Raw genomic sequence first — 16,697 nt, forward strand, 5'->3', positions numbered from 1 at the left:
GCTTCTGATAGTCAGCTTCTGAGAGGACCACCTGAGGGCAACGAGGACCAGCACAGGACTGGGAACAGCAGCTAGGGGAGCCTGGAACAAGACTCGGCTCCAGAAAGCTGGCTCTGTGTTGAGAACCTAGTTCCCAAAACCTCTCTGCCCCTGAGTCCTGAGCTGAGGAACGCTTGGTCTCAGAGGCTGGGGGGAGGCTGAGGCCACCAGTGGTGAGGAAGTGGACCCCGCATGCTGTGATAGTGATAGGCAGTGCCAGGAGCCAGGTGGTCATTTAAGGTAGGATTTCCATGGGGGTTGAGAAAGGCTTTGCAAGTGAAAAGAGCTGCTTGTGCAAGGACATGCAGGGTATGTGCTGTGGGTCTCTCTGGGAGAAGGGCCAATGTGCCACTGGAGCTCAAGTACCTGCAGGAAGCATTGGGGTGAGGCTGGAAGGGTTGCTTGCTGCAGGCAGACTTTTCTTGCCCGTAGTTAAAATTCTTGAGTGCTCATAACTGGCAGATGTGCCAGCCTCCTCCTGGATTCTGCACATCAGAAGCAAGTGGCTTCGATGATGCCCTCATGGCCCCGAGGGAGCTGCTGCCAACAACTTGGCCATAGCATCTGGCATCCATAAGGGCCCCGAGGCCATGCCATCTGTCTGTGCCCACCTGTTGGGCTGCACAGGCCTAGAGTGTGCGGGGACTTGGAGGCAGGGAGGCGGTCTCAGCTGCCACCCCAGCCTGTCTCTCTGTCTCTCTGTCCATCTGTCTGTCCACACCCCTGATAGATGAGGAAAGGCAGAGATGGGCAGATGCAGGCCTTGCCGTCAGAGACCGAATGGGGAGGCATCCAGTACCAGGGACTCACACCCAGAGAAGATAGCACGGAGCCTGCGTGAGGCTGGTGGGCAGGCCGAGGCTCAGCGAGGACCCGCCCCCTCCAGGGCTTGCAGTGGAGGCTCAGAGAGAAGCAAGGACTGGCTGGGCACACAGAAGGCAGGGCTGCAGCAGTGCTGGGCTAGATGCCGTGGACCAAGGACAAGAGTCCTCCAGCGGGCCCCTCCCCCACCACCCTGCCTGGTCCTTGGCTGTAAACACAAAGAGAACAAGTTCCGTTTCCCGGGAAATATTTATCTCAGGCAGTGTGGGGAGCGTGTGCTGGCCTCTGCGTGTCCTTCCTGCGGGCTGGCCTGGGGCAGGAGGTGAGGGGGCTTGGCATCTGTTGGGGGCAATCTGTGGGGCCCCCGAAGGCAGGGCAGGAAGGGCGTGCCCTGAGGCTTCTGCTTGGAGCCAGAATTTGAATGCTTGTTTGGGGGAGAGGAGGGAGCTGACAGGAGAGAAACTGGGTTTTCTCCAAATCCCACAACATAACCTCCTCCTCTTTCACGTTCCTCTCTTCATCCTTGTTGGCTCTCCTCTCCTGGCTTCCTGCATCCAAGCCTTGGCTCCTGTGTGGTGCCCTGACCTGTGATGCTTTTTCTTCCTCTTCCTCCTATTTCCTACTCTCAGCTGGCTTCTAACTCTCAAACCCCCTCACCCCGTCCTCCCACCCACAGTCTGTTCCCTTCCGCTGGCTCCCAGCAGCCTCAGACTGAGCCCTTGGACCCGTGTCTTGTCCCTGACTATAGGACAATGTCAGCTTCTTCCAGGCTACCCGAGGGTGTGCCATTGAACACAGGCCTAGGCACCCTGGGAGGGGGCAGGCCCCAGACGCCCTTTCAGTGGAGCCAGCACAATCCCGGGGTGATTGAATGGGGGGAAATCCCATGGGTCCAGCCAGCATGAGTGGGGCAGAGGGGCCCAGGGTTCCTGCTGGCCGGCTCCCGGGCTTCGGGCTGTGTCTCCCAGGCAGGGCCAGGCCTGACGGGGAGCCTGACAACAGGAAATCCTTGAAGGAACAAGCAGTGGCCGAGGACTTGGAGCACAACAACAGGAAACAACCTTGACATGGGGCAGCAGCTCTGGCGATTGTGCCCTGTGGGTGGGGGAGAGGGGAGCTTGTGGGCCTCAGGGTGATGCCGAGGTGCCACTGAGACACTGACTGTGGGGCAGGGGGTGTCCTGAGTGTGTGACATCGTGTGACATCAAGGATGTGACCTCAATCATGGGATACTGTGTGGAGAATGGCTGAGCCATTGAGTGCAACACTGGGTGTGACAGTGAGTGATACCAAGTGTGTGACTGACTGTGTGAGACACACAGTCAGTTGGAGACTGTGTGAGACAGTGGCTGTACCGCGGAGTATGTGACATTGTGATACTGGGTGATACTGATTGTGTGATGCTGGGTGATACCAAGTGTGTGACACTGAGGGTGTGACACCATGAGGAACAAATATGTAACTATGGATAAATAACACTATGTAGTAACACGTATGGTCTCGAGTTTGTGACTCAAGTGTTCGACACTGAATTGTGAAACCAAGTGTGTGCCCCACGCATATGAGAGAATGAGGCGGGTATGCCATTGAGTGACATCAAAAGTTCATGAAAACCAGTGTGTGATGCTATGTGACCCTGCGCTTGACATTGAATGTGTGATGTTACGTGTAATGGTTGTGACAATGTGACGTGTGAGCACATGACACTGCGTGTGATGCTGTCATGGGAAGACCCTGATGGTTCGGTCAGGGAAGAGACATGGTTCAATTTATGATTTTGAAAGATGGCTCTGGCTGCGGAGTGTTTGTGGGGAATGAGTGAAGGGGCTGAGAGGAGGCAGGCCGACACGTTGGAGGCTACGGCCCCTCAGACAGGAGATGGTGGCACCTGGGCTAAGGCGAGAGCAGAAGAGTTGCATGAACTCTTGGAGATATTTGGGAGGTAGAAATGATAGGATTTCTGATGAGTGAGAGGATGAGCGAGAGGGAAAACAAGGACGGTTCCCAGGTTTCTCACTTGAAGAACCAAGTGATGGATGGTGATGTTACCGAGATGGGTGAAGACTGGGGAAAGGTCAGGTTGGTGGGATGGGAGAGAGCAAGGAGGCAGAGGTGAAGAGACCTGTTTTGGACATAAGTCAGATGTGCAGGTGAAGATGTCCAGTGGGCAGCAGAGGTCATGCTGGGGAGATATTTGGGAGTTGGTAGGTGTGGCTGGTTTCTTAAACCGTGGACCTAGCTAGGATGACATAGGGAGAGAGCACAGGGAAAGAAGAGGTGAGACTGAGCCCCAGGCCCTGAGCCCTGTATACTCCATTATCTAGAGGCCGGGGAGGTGTGGAGGAGGAGCAAAAAGGCAGCTGAGAAGGTGGAGGAGACCAGGAGTGTGAAGCCCGAGTGGGAGGGGAGAGTTTAAGTGGGGGAGGGGTGTTGCTGCTGCACTGTGAGGCATGGCGGGGATGGGGAGATTTTGCTGGACTTGGCCACGTGCACAAGTCTGCCTGTCAACCATGTCAGTGACAGGGTGGAAACAGAAGCCAGATGGTCTGGGCAGGTGGTGAGAGGGAGGTGAAGACAAAGCACAGTTAGCCCTTTGGAGATGTTCGGCTATGAATGGATGAAGAGAAGGGGCATGGTCGCTGGAAAGAAGTGTGAGGTCAAGGGAGAGTAAAATTGTTTTTTATTATGGAATATTTTAAACACACACAATAGTAGAAAGCATAATACAATAAACTTGCCATATGCCCATCACCCAAATCTAACAGTTGTCAAGATTTGGGTACATTTAGTTCATCCATCCCTCCTCCCCACCCCCTTTTTTTTTCATTTTTTCCCCCTATAGGACTTTTTTTTTTTTTTTTTTTTTAAAGATTTTGTTGGGGAACAGTGCGTACTTCCAGGCCTTTTTTTCCAAGTCAAGTTGTTGTCCTTTCAATCTCAGTGTGGAGGGTGCTGTTCAGCTTCAAGTTGTCCTTTCAGTCTTAGTTGTGGAGGGCGCAGCTCAGCTCCAGGTCCAGTTGCCGTTGCTAATTGCAGGGGGTGCAGCCCACCATCCCTTGCGGGAGTCAAACCGGCAACCTTGTGATTGAGAGCCCACTGGCCCATGTGGGAATCGAACCAGCAGTCTTCGGAGTTAGGAGCATGGAGCTCTAACCGCCTGAGCCACCGGGCCGGCCCCTCCCCTATAGTACGTTATTTAAAAATGTTTAATTGTGGGACAACTGGTTAGCTCAGTTGGTTAAAGCGCAGTGCTCTTAACAAGGTTGCCAGTTCGATCCCCACATGGGCCACTGTGAGCTACACCCTCCACAACTAGATTGAAGCAACAACTACTTGACTTGGAGCTGATGGGTCCTGGAAAAACACACTTAAATAAATTTTTTTTTAAAGTTAAAATTTTTTTTTAAATTGTGGTAAAGTATGTATAACATAAAATTTACCATCTTAACCATTTTTAAGTCAATAATTCAGTAGTGTTAAGTACGTCCACCTTGACGTGGTCAATCTCCAGAACTTTGTCATTTTGCAAAACACGTTACGCCCATTAAATAACTTTCCCTCCCCTACCCCCTGGCAATCACCATTCTATTTCTGTCTTCACGAATGTGATTACTCTAGGTAGCTCATGTAAGTGGAATCATACAGTATTGGTCCTTTTGTGACTGGCTTATTTCACTTAGCAGGATGTACCCCAGGTTCATCCATGTTGTTGCCTGTGTCAGAATGTCCTTCCCTTTTGAGGCCGATCTCTATTGCATATCTACATACACCACATTTTGTTTATCCATTCATCCACTGATGGACGCTTGGGTTGCTCCCACATTTTGATTCTTGTTTATAATGCTGCTATGACCATGGGTGTATAAATATCTCATCAAGATTCTGTTTCAGTTCTTTTAAATATATACCCAGAAATGGAATTGCTGGGTCATATGGCAATTTATTTTTAATTTGTGAGAAACACCATGGTTTTCCACAGCAGCTGTACCGTTTTACATTTCCATCAATAGTGCACCAGAGTTCCAATGTGTCCACTTCCTTGTCAGCACTGGCTAATTTCTATTTTTTTGTTTTTATGGTAGCCATACTAATGTCTGTGAAGTGGTAACTAATTGTGGTTTTGATTTGCATTTCCCTAGTGATTAGTGATGTTGAGCATCTTTCTCATGTGCTTGTTGGTCATGTGTATATATTCTTTGGAGAAACGTCTATTCAAGTCCTTTGCCCATTTTTAAATCAGGCTGTTTGTTTTGTGCTTGCGTTGTAGGACGTTTTTTCATATATTCTGGATATTAACCCTTATCCCATATATGATTTGTAAATGGTTTCTCACATTCCATAGGTTGCTTTGCTGAAGTATTTTAAAATAAATACTAGACATCATGTCATTTCCCCAAAGGTGGATTTTATTAAGATCACAAGGTCCTGGACGAGGCTGAAATGTGACAGTGCAACACAGAGCCAGCTTGGGACTGTGCATGATGCTGTGTGAGGCTGATTCAGTGGACACTAGGGACATGGTCTGCGACACGGAGAACGGGGCCCCCTGACCAGGGTGATAGTTTCACCGTGTGTCTCCCTGTGACACCAGTGATGCGTGATACTATGGACACCATGAAATGACTATGTGTCACTGAGTATGTGGGACCTGCCATGGGAAGGCAACAGTGATTGTGTCCCTGTGTATCATCCTGGGGTGATGGCTGTGCCACAGATTGGGACCCAGTGTGGGAGTGAGTGTGCTGTGGGTGAGGGGGGTGTGGTCCATGTTGGCTCAGCCTCAGCCTCAGCTGCTGACCGTCAGCGGGAGGACAGACGCCAGGGAGTGGAGGAGGACTGCCCGATGGGGACCAAAGTGGTGTCTGGGCCCCAGGATGCACTGGCATGAGGCCTCCTCCTTCCTCTGACCTCGCCAGGAAGGTTTCCTAGAGCCGGGATGGGGGCACCCCGGTGGGATGCTGTGGGCCCTAGGTAAGAGCAAAGGCGCTGGTGTCAGCCAGGCCTGTCTGGCTCTGCCATTTAGCAAATTGTTTTGTCTTTGAGCCTCAATTCCCTCAAGTAGAAAATGGGGCTGTTGGGAGGATTACATGAAACAGCGCTTTTAAATGAACGAAGTACCTGGCACTAAGCAAATGCTCAGTGGTCTCTTGGGGAGCACCGCTGCTCATATCCGTCTGCCCAGAAGCCTCGTTGAGGGGAGCACTAGTGAGTGTGCAGAGAGGGTGTACTGAATGCTGTCGTGCTCCCCTGTGCCCACAGCCCTCCTCTCTCCCCTGCTCCCCTCTGCTCGGTGCTGTCAGTGCCTCACCCTCCAACTGGCTAAGCTCCTGCTGTCCTCACCCACTGTCAGCCCCCCGCCCAGGCTCCTGCAGCCTCATTCAATTAGGCCAATGCAATTTGCTCAAGAAAAAAACCCATAATTTGGTTAATCACACCAGTAGGGGATCTGGCCCGGTGGGGAGAGTAGGGATGGGTCCCAACAGCTGAGAGCACGTCTGGAAGGGCCCGTCTCTCATGACCCCCCCACCCACTCCCTTGGGCTCCATGGAGGTGCCCACAGAGTCCAAAGCTTGGGTCTCCCCAACTCCAGCTACAGAGGTGTTGAGAGAGAAGCTTGGACGGCCCGGGTTCACTTGTGTCCCTTGGACAGTCCCTGGTCTTTTCCATGTCCCAGTCTCCCTGTCTGACAATGGGAGCTGGGCTGGGGGAGCGGGGGCGCCTCTGAGCCCCCAGCCGTCCCAGGTCTGCTCAGGCGCCTGCACGGCTTCAGGGGCGCCTTCTCTCTTGGGCTCTGGGGAAGGAGGAGTGAAGGGAGGGTGGAGGAGACAGAGCCCCAGGGGAAGCTCAGAGGGGTAGGTGCATCCCAGTCCCAGTGTCAGAGACCCTCTAGTCCCAGGCTGCACACCTGGAGTGACAATGGAAGGAAGGGAATGGCTATTTCTCGGCCACCTGCAAAGCCGTTGCTTCTAAGCTCACAGGTTGTATCTTGCACTTGGGACTCCAGGAGGTGGGGCAGCTGTGACACCCAGCCCACGTCCCCACACTGCCAGTCCTTGCCCCTCAGGGCTGCATTTGCCCAGGGGGCTGGGATCACCTCTTTCTAACTTGCACAGAGGTGGCCTACCCACCTGCGGGGAACCAGCTGAGGCAGGATTTGTATGGTTCCAGTTTAGTCTTCTCAGCAGCGCTGGGAGAAGGCACCATTTTATAGATGAGGAAACTGAGCCCAGGAAGGTTAAAAGACGTGTCCAGTGCCACATTGGTGATGTGTGACAGGATGGGGATGAGAGCCCAGGGCTGGCAGAGGTGATGGAGGAGGTGATGGGATGTACGGAGGAGGAGAATCAGAACCCCCACATGCAGACACAGCATCTCAGCCACACACTCACTCACTCATTTGGAGACAGAACCAGCCACTGGGGAACTCACAGTCCCTCAGTCAGTGACACACGCACTGCACACACCCAGGCTCACACAGATATGCACACGGGCCGTGATGGTCACTGCACGTGCAGATGGCTCATGCACACACGTGGACACCGGGGTACTCACACGTTTACACTCTCACACACATTCTCCCACAGAATTGCAGACCCACATGCTTTCACACATTCTCCTGGTGACCCAAGGGACATATTCTGCCGTGGTCACATGATGGCCCAGAGGGACATGCTTTATGGACGACTAATGGACAGGCCACACATGTACTTAGGTCACCAGCCAAGCGGGAGCTCCCACGCAGTAAGAGAAAAAGTCAGTTTTGATGAGTGTATCCAGAAATTGGCAATCAAAGAAAGTCACACAAAAACCATTTTAATTTTCATTTCCAAGACAAAATTTACATAGGGTCTGGTGGGTGGGTGGGGGGCATTATCATCCTTTTAGTCTATCTTTTAGGTTTCTAAAGGATCTGCTCAGATTCATAGGCACAACAATCACGTGAGGTCTCCTGGGCTCACATGTTTACCCAGCCCTGGGCGGTGTATGTGTGTTTGTGTGTGTATGTGTGTGGGGTGTGTGTGTACACATGCATGCTCAGTGGCTCCAGGATCCTTGGGATGTGAGGAGAGAGAGTAGGAAAAGATCCAGAGAGTCTGGATGTTTGTTCTCTGGCCTCCGGGGCCCTCCAAAGGCAAACAACTCTGGCTGCCAGGCTGCTTTCCCCCAGGCGGGGTGGATGGGTTGCGTAAGGAGTCCCACTGCCTCCGAAGTCCCACTGACAGCGACCCTGCATAATGATGCAGTGTGACCGAGGCCCATGGCCAGCTTCCTGTGGGCTCATGGGCCCATCACCTCCTCTCTCTGGGGCTCAGTTCTCCCATCTGGAAAATGAAGGCAAGGAGGAGTAGACTGGATGGCTTTCCCCTGGAGACTGAAATTGAGAGACATTACAGTGCTGGGTGCAGAAAAGAAAACCAAAGCTGGGGAGGGGCGATGGATGAGCATATAGGGGCCAGGGTTCAGGGCAGGGTATGGGGCCCGAGAGTCTGCAGTCTCTTTCCACCAATGTCCCCTTACCTGGAGAAGGGCTGTGCCTCAGTGCCAACTACCCCTCCGGGTCCCTACAGCCCAGCCCCTTGCTGATGTGCCCAGGGGAACAGTGCAGGGGAGGTGACCACTGGAGGACAGGACCAGAGGGGTAGAACTGCATAGCAGGGGCAGGGCACTAGAGCAGGACAGATTAGCGCCAGGCCTGGAAGTACAGGAAGGGAAAAGAGAGGCCATCCCAGTGCAAGAGACGCAAATGCAGGAGCCAGGGCCTAGAGGGGGGAGAGACGAAGGGGTGGGGGAGTAAGGTTGGAGAGTTAAAATGAGGCTAGAGCATGGGCGTCAGTAGGAACAGTAGTGACACCAAATCAGAAGGAACAACAGTAGTGCTGCCGAGTGCTCAGAGCTTTACAGACAGCTCCCAACAAGGCCTGAGTGCTCAGAGCCTATCCCAGGGGCCCCGGGGCCATGGCAGTCCTGCCAGGGAGGGATACAGTTAGATTTACTTTGAACAAAGCACTGCAGGAGGGGTGAGGGTGGGGGGGGGGGCAGCTCAGAGAGGTTTCTACCCTGGAGACACGTGGATGAGAGCCCAGAGGCAGGGGCATGCCCGAGATGAACCCTGCCCAGAAGAGTCCTCACTCCAACCCCCAATACAGAGGGCTATTTTTAGAAACAATAAAAGTGCTCACACATGCCTGCAGGGGCAGAGAGAAGGAGGGGGGCCAGAAGCCAGCACAGAGGGAAAGGGTGGACCCCACTCCTGCTTCCAGCTCTGGCTCTGTCTTCAGGGCTGGGGAGCCTATATGAACCTGGCCAGTCCTGTGTCCCCTGCCCCTATCCCCAGGGTCTCCTCTTGGCTCTTGTCTGTCCCTCTGCTTCTAAATCAGTCCTTGGCTGTCCACTCTCTTTCTCATACTCCCCCTCCCCCCAGTATTTGGGGAACAGCTGGGATGGGCCAGGCCCTGAAGACAGAGCCAAATACAGTCATAGGACCAAGCAGTGAGGCTGTGGGAGAGACACACAGCAGAGAACCAACAGCAAGAGGGACAGACATGGAGAAGCCACAGAGACTGACAGACAGAAACCCAGAGCTCAGGACAGAATCAGGGAGAAGCAAACTCACTGAGCCCTTTTCCCAGGGCACAGAGTCTCTGGCAGCCCCCCACCCCAATCCTTGATTGCACACCCTTGGGGATAGGGAGGTCACCCCGCCCTCCTGCCCAGGCTTCTCCTTTGTGGTAGGACTGACTCACAACAGGCTTACATCCGCCTCCTGGTGACTGCCCCCAGCGGCCCCAGCCAGGACGCAAGCACAGGAGAGGCATCAGGTGACCAGAGGACTGGGACAGCAGTGATGACAGGGATGGTGTTGATGTGCCTTGGGAGCAGGGAGTGACATAGACGACAGTGTGAGCCATGGCGCGGAGGCACTATTGGCACTGCCACGTGGAGAGGCTGCCCACGGTGGGGAAGGCACAGGAGGAGCCCCGAGCCTGTGCTGCCTCCCTGATCTGAGGTCTGCCTCCCAGGACCATCTTCTACCTCCCCACACGCAGCCCTTGTCTCCTTCCCTCTGCCCACCCTGGCTATTCCCGTATCCCCGCCTTTCCTGACCCCAGTCCCTGTGCGGGGACTGAGGGATCCCAGGGAATCAGGCCCTCAGAGGTCTGAGTGTTCATACAATTCCTACCTTCCCTCCCCAACTCCTTACCCCTTCCCGTTCTTCACCCCTAAACCTAGCCCTTGAGGGACCCAGGGGGGCCTGGGACAATCAGACGGGCCTTTTGGAGGAGGCAGGAACTAGAGGAGAAGCGGAGACTGGCTTAGAAAAACTCGGGGGCCCGGAAGGAGCTGGTTGTGAATACGGGAGGGGCTGAACTCATCATGTTGGGGGGCACCCACAGTGTGGGGGGGTTCCGCCAGGACTGGGCTCAGGTGTATTCTACAGTGCACGTGTCTCCAGTGTGGCTCAGAGACTGGAGACGCGGCCCTGTTGGAGTAACAACTGAAGCTGGAGTCTGCGAAGGGTGGGAGGAGGGAAAGAAGGGGGCGGGGGGAGGAAAAAGGGGAAACAAAGGAGGAAGGGGAGGAAGAGAAAGACAAAGGAGGAAGATGGGGAAAGGGCAGGCCTTCCTTTAGGGTTGGGCTCCTGAGCTCCAAGTGGCCCCACTGCCCCGCCTCACCCTTCTGTGCAGCACCCTCTTTGGGCCCTTGCCTGAGGAGGCTCCCTCCTGTGATGGGCGCGGCATGGACTTGCTGTCAGAAGATAGGCTCTTCTCATCTGAACAAGACCCCTCCTCTCTGATCCTTAGCCTTCTCACCTATAAAATGCAATGGTCAAACAGGCACCTCCCAGGGTTTGTAGAACTAGAGACAGTGCATGTCCTTGAGTCTCAAAATATGGTCCCTGGGCCTTCAGCAGCAGCAGCAGCATTTTAGAATGTTCTGGAAATGCAGATTATTGGCCTCATCTCAGACCTACTGTACCAGAAACTCTGGGGGTGGAGCGTGGTAATCTGCATGTTGACAAACCCTCTGGGGGATTCACATTCAAGTTTCAGAACCACTGGTGGGCACCTCTAGAATACAGTAGGTGCTTGGGAAAGGTCGTTCCCTTTCTCAAAGCCCGATGACCCACACAAGCAGGGCACTGACATTTGAACTTCTCCAACTGTGGCCTGGGTCTGTCTCCTTTCGGTTCCTTCAGATCAGTCTCTCATGGGTCACCAAGCCTTTCTCCTCTCTTCTGCCCCTTGTCCCGGTCAGCCTTGCTGAGGGGAGGTCTGGACATGTAAGATCTTAGCATCCTGGGCAGCCCTTCTCTGTGTATTTAAGGCACCATATGTGTTAGTGGCAGCTCCTCAGGCAGGTGGCAGGCAGCAGGCGTGGGTGGCGGGAAGTGGGGGAGAGGGCTGCCTCTCCCACTTCCTTGTAGAGTCTCCTAACTCTGCAGGGCTAGGCGTGCTGTGAGGGCTGTGAGCTCACAGAGTAAGCTTGAGGTACTTGGACTCAGCCTGGGGTCAGAGGCCCAGCCAAAGGGGGTCCCCAGGAGGCCTCCTTTGGGGAGTTTTGCCAGTCACTCTATGGAGCATCTGGGCTTGCTAGTGCCAGGCACGTGCTGGGCACAGAGACAGATTTGCTCCTTTGCCCGTGAAGGCCCTGTTCTCTGGGAAGATGAAAGACAGTGTATATTGTCCACCAGAGTGGGAGGCAGGAAGCAAGTGTGGAGATGGCATCTGCCTTGACACCCCTGATCTCTCCTGTCATGGCCACCTTTCTGGGTTCCCCCATTCTGTGGGTGCTCATCTTTGGTCAGGTACTCCCCCCAAACACATGCATGCGTGCACACACACACACACACACCAAGTTCTCAAAGTGAATGCTTGGAGGTTTGGGGAAGAAGTGGACAGAAGAGACAGGAGTGGGTAGAGGCAGCAGTGCACAGGAGGGAAATGGCAGCAGAAGCCATGGGAGAGGAAAGAGGATTTGGAGGTGGGAAAAGACACTGAGACTCTTGGAAATGAGACAGGAGAGCAGCCTATGAAAGAGATGGATGTTGACTGAGGGAGGCACGGAAAGGAGAGCGATCCACATGGGGAGATCGGAGAGACAAAGCCTGAGAGAGACAGAGAGACTGCCCCAGGGGGAAGGAAAGAGGAATAGAAAGGGAGAAGGGCTCCAAGGTCCTGGAGGATCTTGAAGGACCCCCCCCCCCCAGAGAAGAGGACACCAATGCCCAGAGAGAAAGGAGGGTGCCCTACCCTCAGGCCACACAGGAGGACCTCGCATAAGCGGAGTTGGAAGAATCAGTGTGTATGGCCTGTCCCAGTAACACAGTTGAGTCTTGGGAGGTCCTTGACTAATGGGTTTGATAGCATTACCTTCTTCTAGGCCGCCATGAGGGGCACTGGGAGGCTTTATTCCGGAGAGGGACGGGGGGACTCTAGGTTCCAGGTGGGGGGCCAGCAAGAGGTGGGTTTATGGTGGTAGGAAAAGACATAGCAACTCATGGAGACAAGACAGGAGAAGAGATTATGACAGTGACACTGACCTTCACGAATGGCATTGGTCCCTGTGCTGGTGGCACCAGAAAGGATAAAGCCAAGGTGTCTGGCTTCATAGAGTCCTAGGCATTACGGAGTTAGAAATAATTTAATCCAGGCCCTCTCCCCTGCCCAAACCAGTGCAGAAATGCTGATCCAGCCTCAATGCTGGCTCCAGAGGAGCTCTGATTCCTCTGGAACAGAACAGGTTCTCCTTTCTGGGTGTGGTACCTGGGGTGAAAGACTAGTGTGTGGGGAGTGGCACTGTCTGTGGTGCTGAGTGCCTACCTCCGAACGCAGAGCTGCAGGTAGGGAGCTGGGGAAAGGAGGAAGGCTGCGTCCACCTATCCATCCGTCCGTCCGTCCGTCCGTCCATCCATCCATCCATCCATCCATCCATCCATCCATCCATCCGTCTATCAATCTATCCATTCATCTATCTACCCACCCATCTTCAATGAATTTAAACACAAAACCATAGAGCTATATGTTGCAGGAAAGACTATACGGAAGGACTCGTTTTTACTAGTGAGGAAACCGAGACCTAGCAGAAGAAAGGGGCCTGCTAAGGCCACACAGAGCTTCTGCAGTCCATCTAGGACAGGACTGGAAATTGCTGCTTTTTTCTACACACCACCAACTCTCCCCTGGGGTCTGGGAAACTGCCTGGTTGTTATGCTGACATTTATACTGATGCTTGTTCAAAAAAGCTTCGAGGGCAGGAAATATGACCTCTTTCACCCCACCCTAAGCCTGGGCTGTGAGTGTGTGTGTGTGTGTGTGTGTGTGTGTGTGTGTGTGTCTGCCTAAGTGCATATTTATGAGTGCATTGCTTATATGGTTGCACTTACCAGTATGTGTGTGTCTGTGTGTGCATATATGTTGGGCAGTGGTTATGGGCATGGCGATATATGTGTGTGACACTTGTAGATGTGCATGAGAGCAGGTGTAGCTCTGTCTGAGTTTTCCCTTTCCTCTCCTTCTTAAGATTCCTGGGGCTCTAGCCCTTGACTTGAGTCTCATTAGTTCCTCGCCTGTGCCTCCCACCTGGGAATTTCCGTGTTTCCCATTCTCAGCTGCTCCTCGCTGATTTTCTCCTCCCTTCACTGGCGCAGCCACCGTGCTCTCTGAGCCCCACCTCATGGGCTTTGGAATTTGAGCCATTTCCTTTCTGAGTTGATGCAGTGGAGGTGAGGTTGCTTTGAGATCTGGGGAAGGTTCCCGGGAGGAGGTGGCATTTCAGCAAGCCTTCAAGAAGCTTTTGTGGGCCAGGTGTGACGTGGCCCTTCCCAGCTCCAGTTCTACACCCAACACCTGTTACTCCTGGGGTGGGCCGGACGGGGCCAGGAAAGATGCCAGGCATAGAGCCCAGACTTCACCGGCCATGTCTGCATCCAGCCCGCTCTGACTAAGGATAGGAAGCCCCCTCCCTGCTTTTGCCCCAACTCTCCCCAAGTTTCCTATCCCATTCCCCCCTCACCACCATTATCATGCCCTTAGCCTGAAGAGTCACAGAAAACTGACCAATCAGAACAAAGGCCAGATGGGCACCCACCAATTCCAGTAAAGGACAGGTCAGGGCATCCCCCAATCCAAGTAAAGGGTAGGTGAAGGAGCCCACCAATCAGAACAAAGGACAGACTATTCTCTCTAAGTCCACTGGGGAGGGAGCTGGGGGTCAGATGCAGAGCAGGAGCCAGACAGGGCCTGGAGATCAGAGACTTGGGTTCTGGACCTGGCTCTGCCCTAACTGCCTGGCTGACCACAGCTGGGGCATTGCTTCTCTTTGAGCCTCAGTTTCCTCATCTGTCAAATGGGGAGACTTAGTTGTCCCAAGCCCATGGCTTTGAAAAATTTCTTTGTCTACATCAGGGCTCAGCCCATCACCACCTCTGCCCCTCTTCTCCAACTGCCACATCACACACATATCGAACTCCACTGAAGGGCAGGGTCCCTCAGCACTCAGCTTGTCCACCGCCCTGTCTCCAGCCAGGAGCAGACCTAAAGCAACACCACCTTCTAGGGCCCTGCCTTGGAAGCCCCAGTCTGAGGAGCTGGGTTGGCAGACTTGATTTCGGGATTGTGTGAGGAATCAGCTCTTCCTCCTCTCTTCAGTCTGCAGAATTGACCTTGAAAGGCCCCAATAGCCTACGTGTATATTATGCGAGCAGGTGTTTCTGAGCTCTGGCTCTGTGAATCCGTAAGGAAATAGCTGCACGTGTGTGAGCCTGCGTGCATACCCGGAAAGGGTCTGAAGGCATGCTGGGTGTTTCTGTGAGGATGTGAAGGCCTGTGGTTGTGTGGCTGGTAGGTGTGGTGTTGAGGAGCACCTAAGGACAGTTGTTCCAATGTGGGGGTTGTATTGCTTGGAAGCCGCAGCTTCTGTTCGAGGACAGAGACATAGCCCTCTGATCAAAATGTGTCTTCATCCTTGAGCATTGGGAGGGATCAAAGGGAGGCTGGGGGTTGGGGAAAGCAATGCCAAGTGAGCATACGGGGAGAAAGCCCACTTCTCCCCGCTCCTGGGAACACTGGACTGGGAGGGAGTGGGGTGGGGAGGACACTGAAGCTAAGAAGACACAGGGTGAAATCTGGAGCTGAAGTCTGGACACCAGTGCAGGAATCCTCTCGGTGGTCTCTCTGAAAAATGGGCATTTAGCCCATTCTTACACACCCTCGGGGATGGGGAGCTCACTTCCTCCCTCTCTCCTGGTAGCCTCTGCCTATGCAGTGTGGCTTTGCCTGGAAGAAGGTCCTTTATCCCACTGGGCAATAGCAGCCTCCTGTGAAATCTTATCAGTCTCCAGGTTGTCCCTGGGGCCCCAGAATCCAGCCCGCCTGCTCAGGACAGCCGGAGAGATTGGAGTCAAAGACTGAGACCTCTGGGTCTGCTCTGCTTTTTCCACCAGGTGCCTCTAGATTCTTCAGTCTTAGTCACAACTTAGTCTTAGTTTCCAGTTCCCTTCTTACCCTTGAGTCTCACCTTGTCTTCACCTGCGACACAATGCACTAGAGATGGTCTAATCAGCCTATAGAAGTAGGGGAACTGTCATGTTCTCTATTTGTGTTAATGGATCTTTATTACTATGGCCTGCAGTTTCAGCATTTTAATTTATTACCTGCCATACTTACACTAGGGGCTCATGCTGTGCTTGTGGTTCCCTATGACCCTCAACTTCATATAATTTTCACGTGAATGGGGGCCAAGCCGTGTCTCCTTCATCCTGTAGATAATCACTTTGCTTCTTGGACAGACCCAGCCATCCACAGGGAAGACATCAGAAAGAACTTCCAAGGGCTAGTGGGAAGGGCAGGCCGAGGGAACACTATGAGTCATGATCTTGCCTTGGCCCTGGATCCCGTCACATTACCTTTTCTTTGATCGCCGTGGCTCTGCTAAGTTAATAGAGCAAGAAGCAGAGACCTTTCTCATTTCTGTTCCGGCTCTCCAAGGACGTGGCCTGTTCCCGGAATGGGAAGGCTGGGAGGCAGTCAAGGCTGACTTCTCCTTCCCCTGCTATCTTGTCAGGGGCTGGCCCAGCTGTGTTTCTCCCACTTGGTGGGCTTAGCACCCCTTGGACTCTTGCTACTCCCAATCCAGCCCCTCACTAGGCTAAGACTGGATGAGACCCCCGCCCTCTTGGGGAAAGGGAGTAGGACCTAGATTCAGCAGATATTTAGCTGAGCACCTACTCTGGGTGGGTCATCTGGGAGGCAGTTTTTGAGTTCAGTTTCTCATTATCCTGTATCAGCCTGTAGGGAGAGATAGTCACAGTTGCTTCCAATTTACAGATAGAAGACTGAGACTCAGTGACTTGACTGAGGCATGCACTGCTAATAAACAGTGGATCTAGGATTCAAAATTTGGGTGTTTTTTTTGTTTGCTTATTTTGCTTTGTTTTAGTGTGGAAGCTTGTGCTTCCTCTACTAAGCCAGAGTGGTCCTTGGCTAAATTCACTGTGATTCACTGTGAGTTCTTTGCTAGCTAGGTCCCTGGCCCTTTTCTGAGGCCCAGTTTCCCTATCTGTAAGATGATGGGACTTGGACATTCTAGGGCCTTAAGACCTGTTGGATGCTGAGATCCTAAGATCCTGGGATTCCAGGGTCTGAGAGCCTTGGGCTCTGGTTTAAGCTGGGAGTTTGTGTTCATATCGGGTTGCCCTGGCCTGCCTGGCAAAAACCCTGACTGCCGTTTCCTCTCTTCCAGGATGCTTTGCTGAGCCTGGGCTCTGTCATCGACATTGCAGGCTTGCACCGGGCTGTCAAGGAGGCCTTCTCAGCCGTGCTCCCCAGAGTGGTAGG

General features: G+C 53.4%; 1 protein-coding gene across 5 annotated transcripts in view; it reads left to right on the forward strand.

The window, feature by feature from the left end:
• The window catches only part of PDE2A (phosphodiesterase 2A), an 88,888-nt gene that overhangs the window by 41,359 nt on the left and 30,832 nt on the right, over window positions 1–16,697 (forward strand). For all 5 annotated transcript variants that reach the window (XM_019744352.3, XM_019744351.3, XM_074335826.2 and 2 more), the window contains one exon: window positions 16,603–16,692. In XM_019744352.3, coding sequence (XP_019599911.3) covers window positions 16,603–16,692 — 90 coding nt within the window. The remainder of the gene's footprint in view (window positions 1–16,602; window positions 16,693–16,697) is intronic.

This window comes from Rhinolophus sinicus, chromosome 14 (assembly GCF_057876585.1).
Source record: "Rhinolophus sinicus isolate RSI-liver-muscle chromosome 14, RSI-T2T, whole genome shotgun sequence".
In the NCBI taxonomy this organism is placed as follows: domain Eukaryota; kingdom Metazoa; phylum Chordata; class Mammalia; order Chiroptera; family Rhinolophidae; genus Rhinolophus; species Rhinolophus sinicus.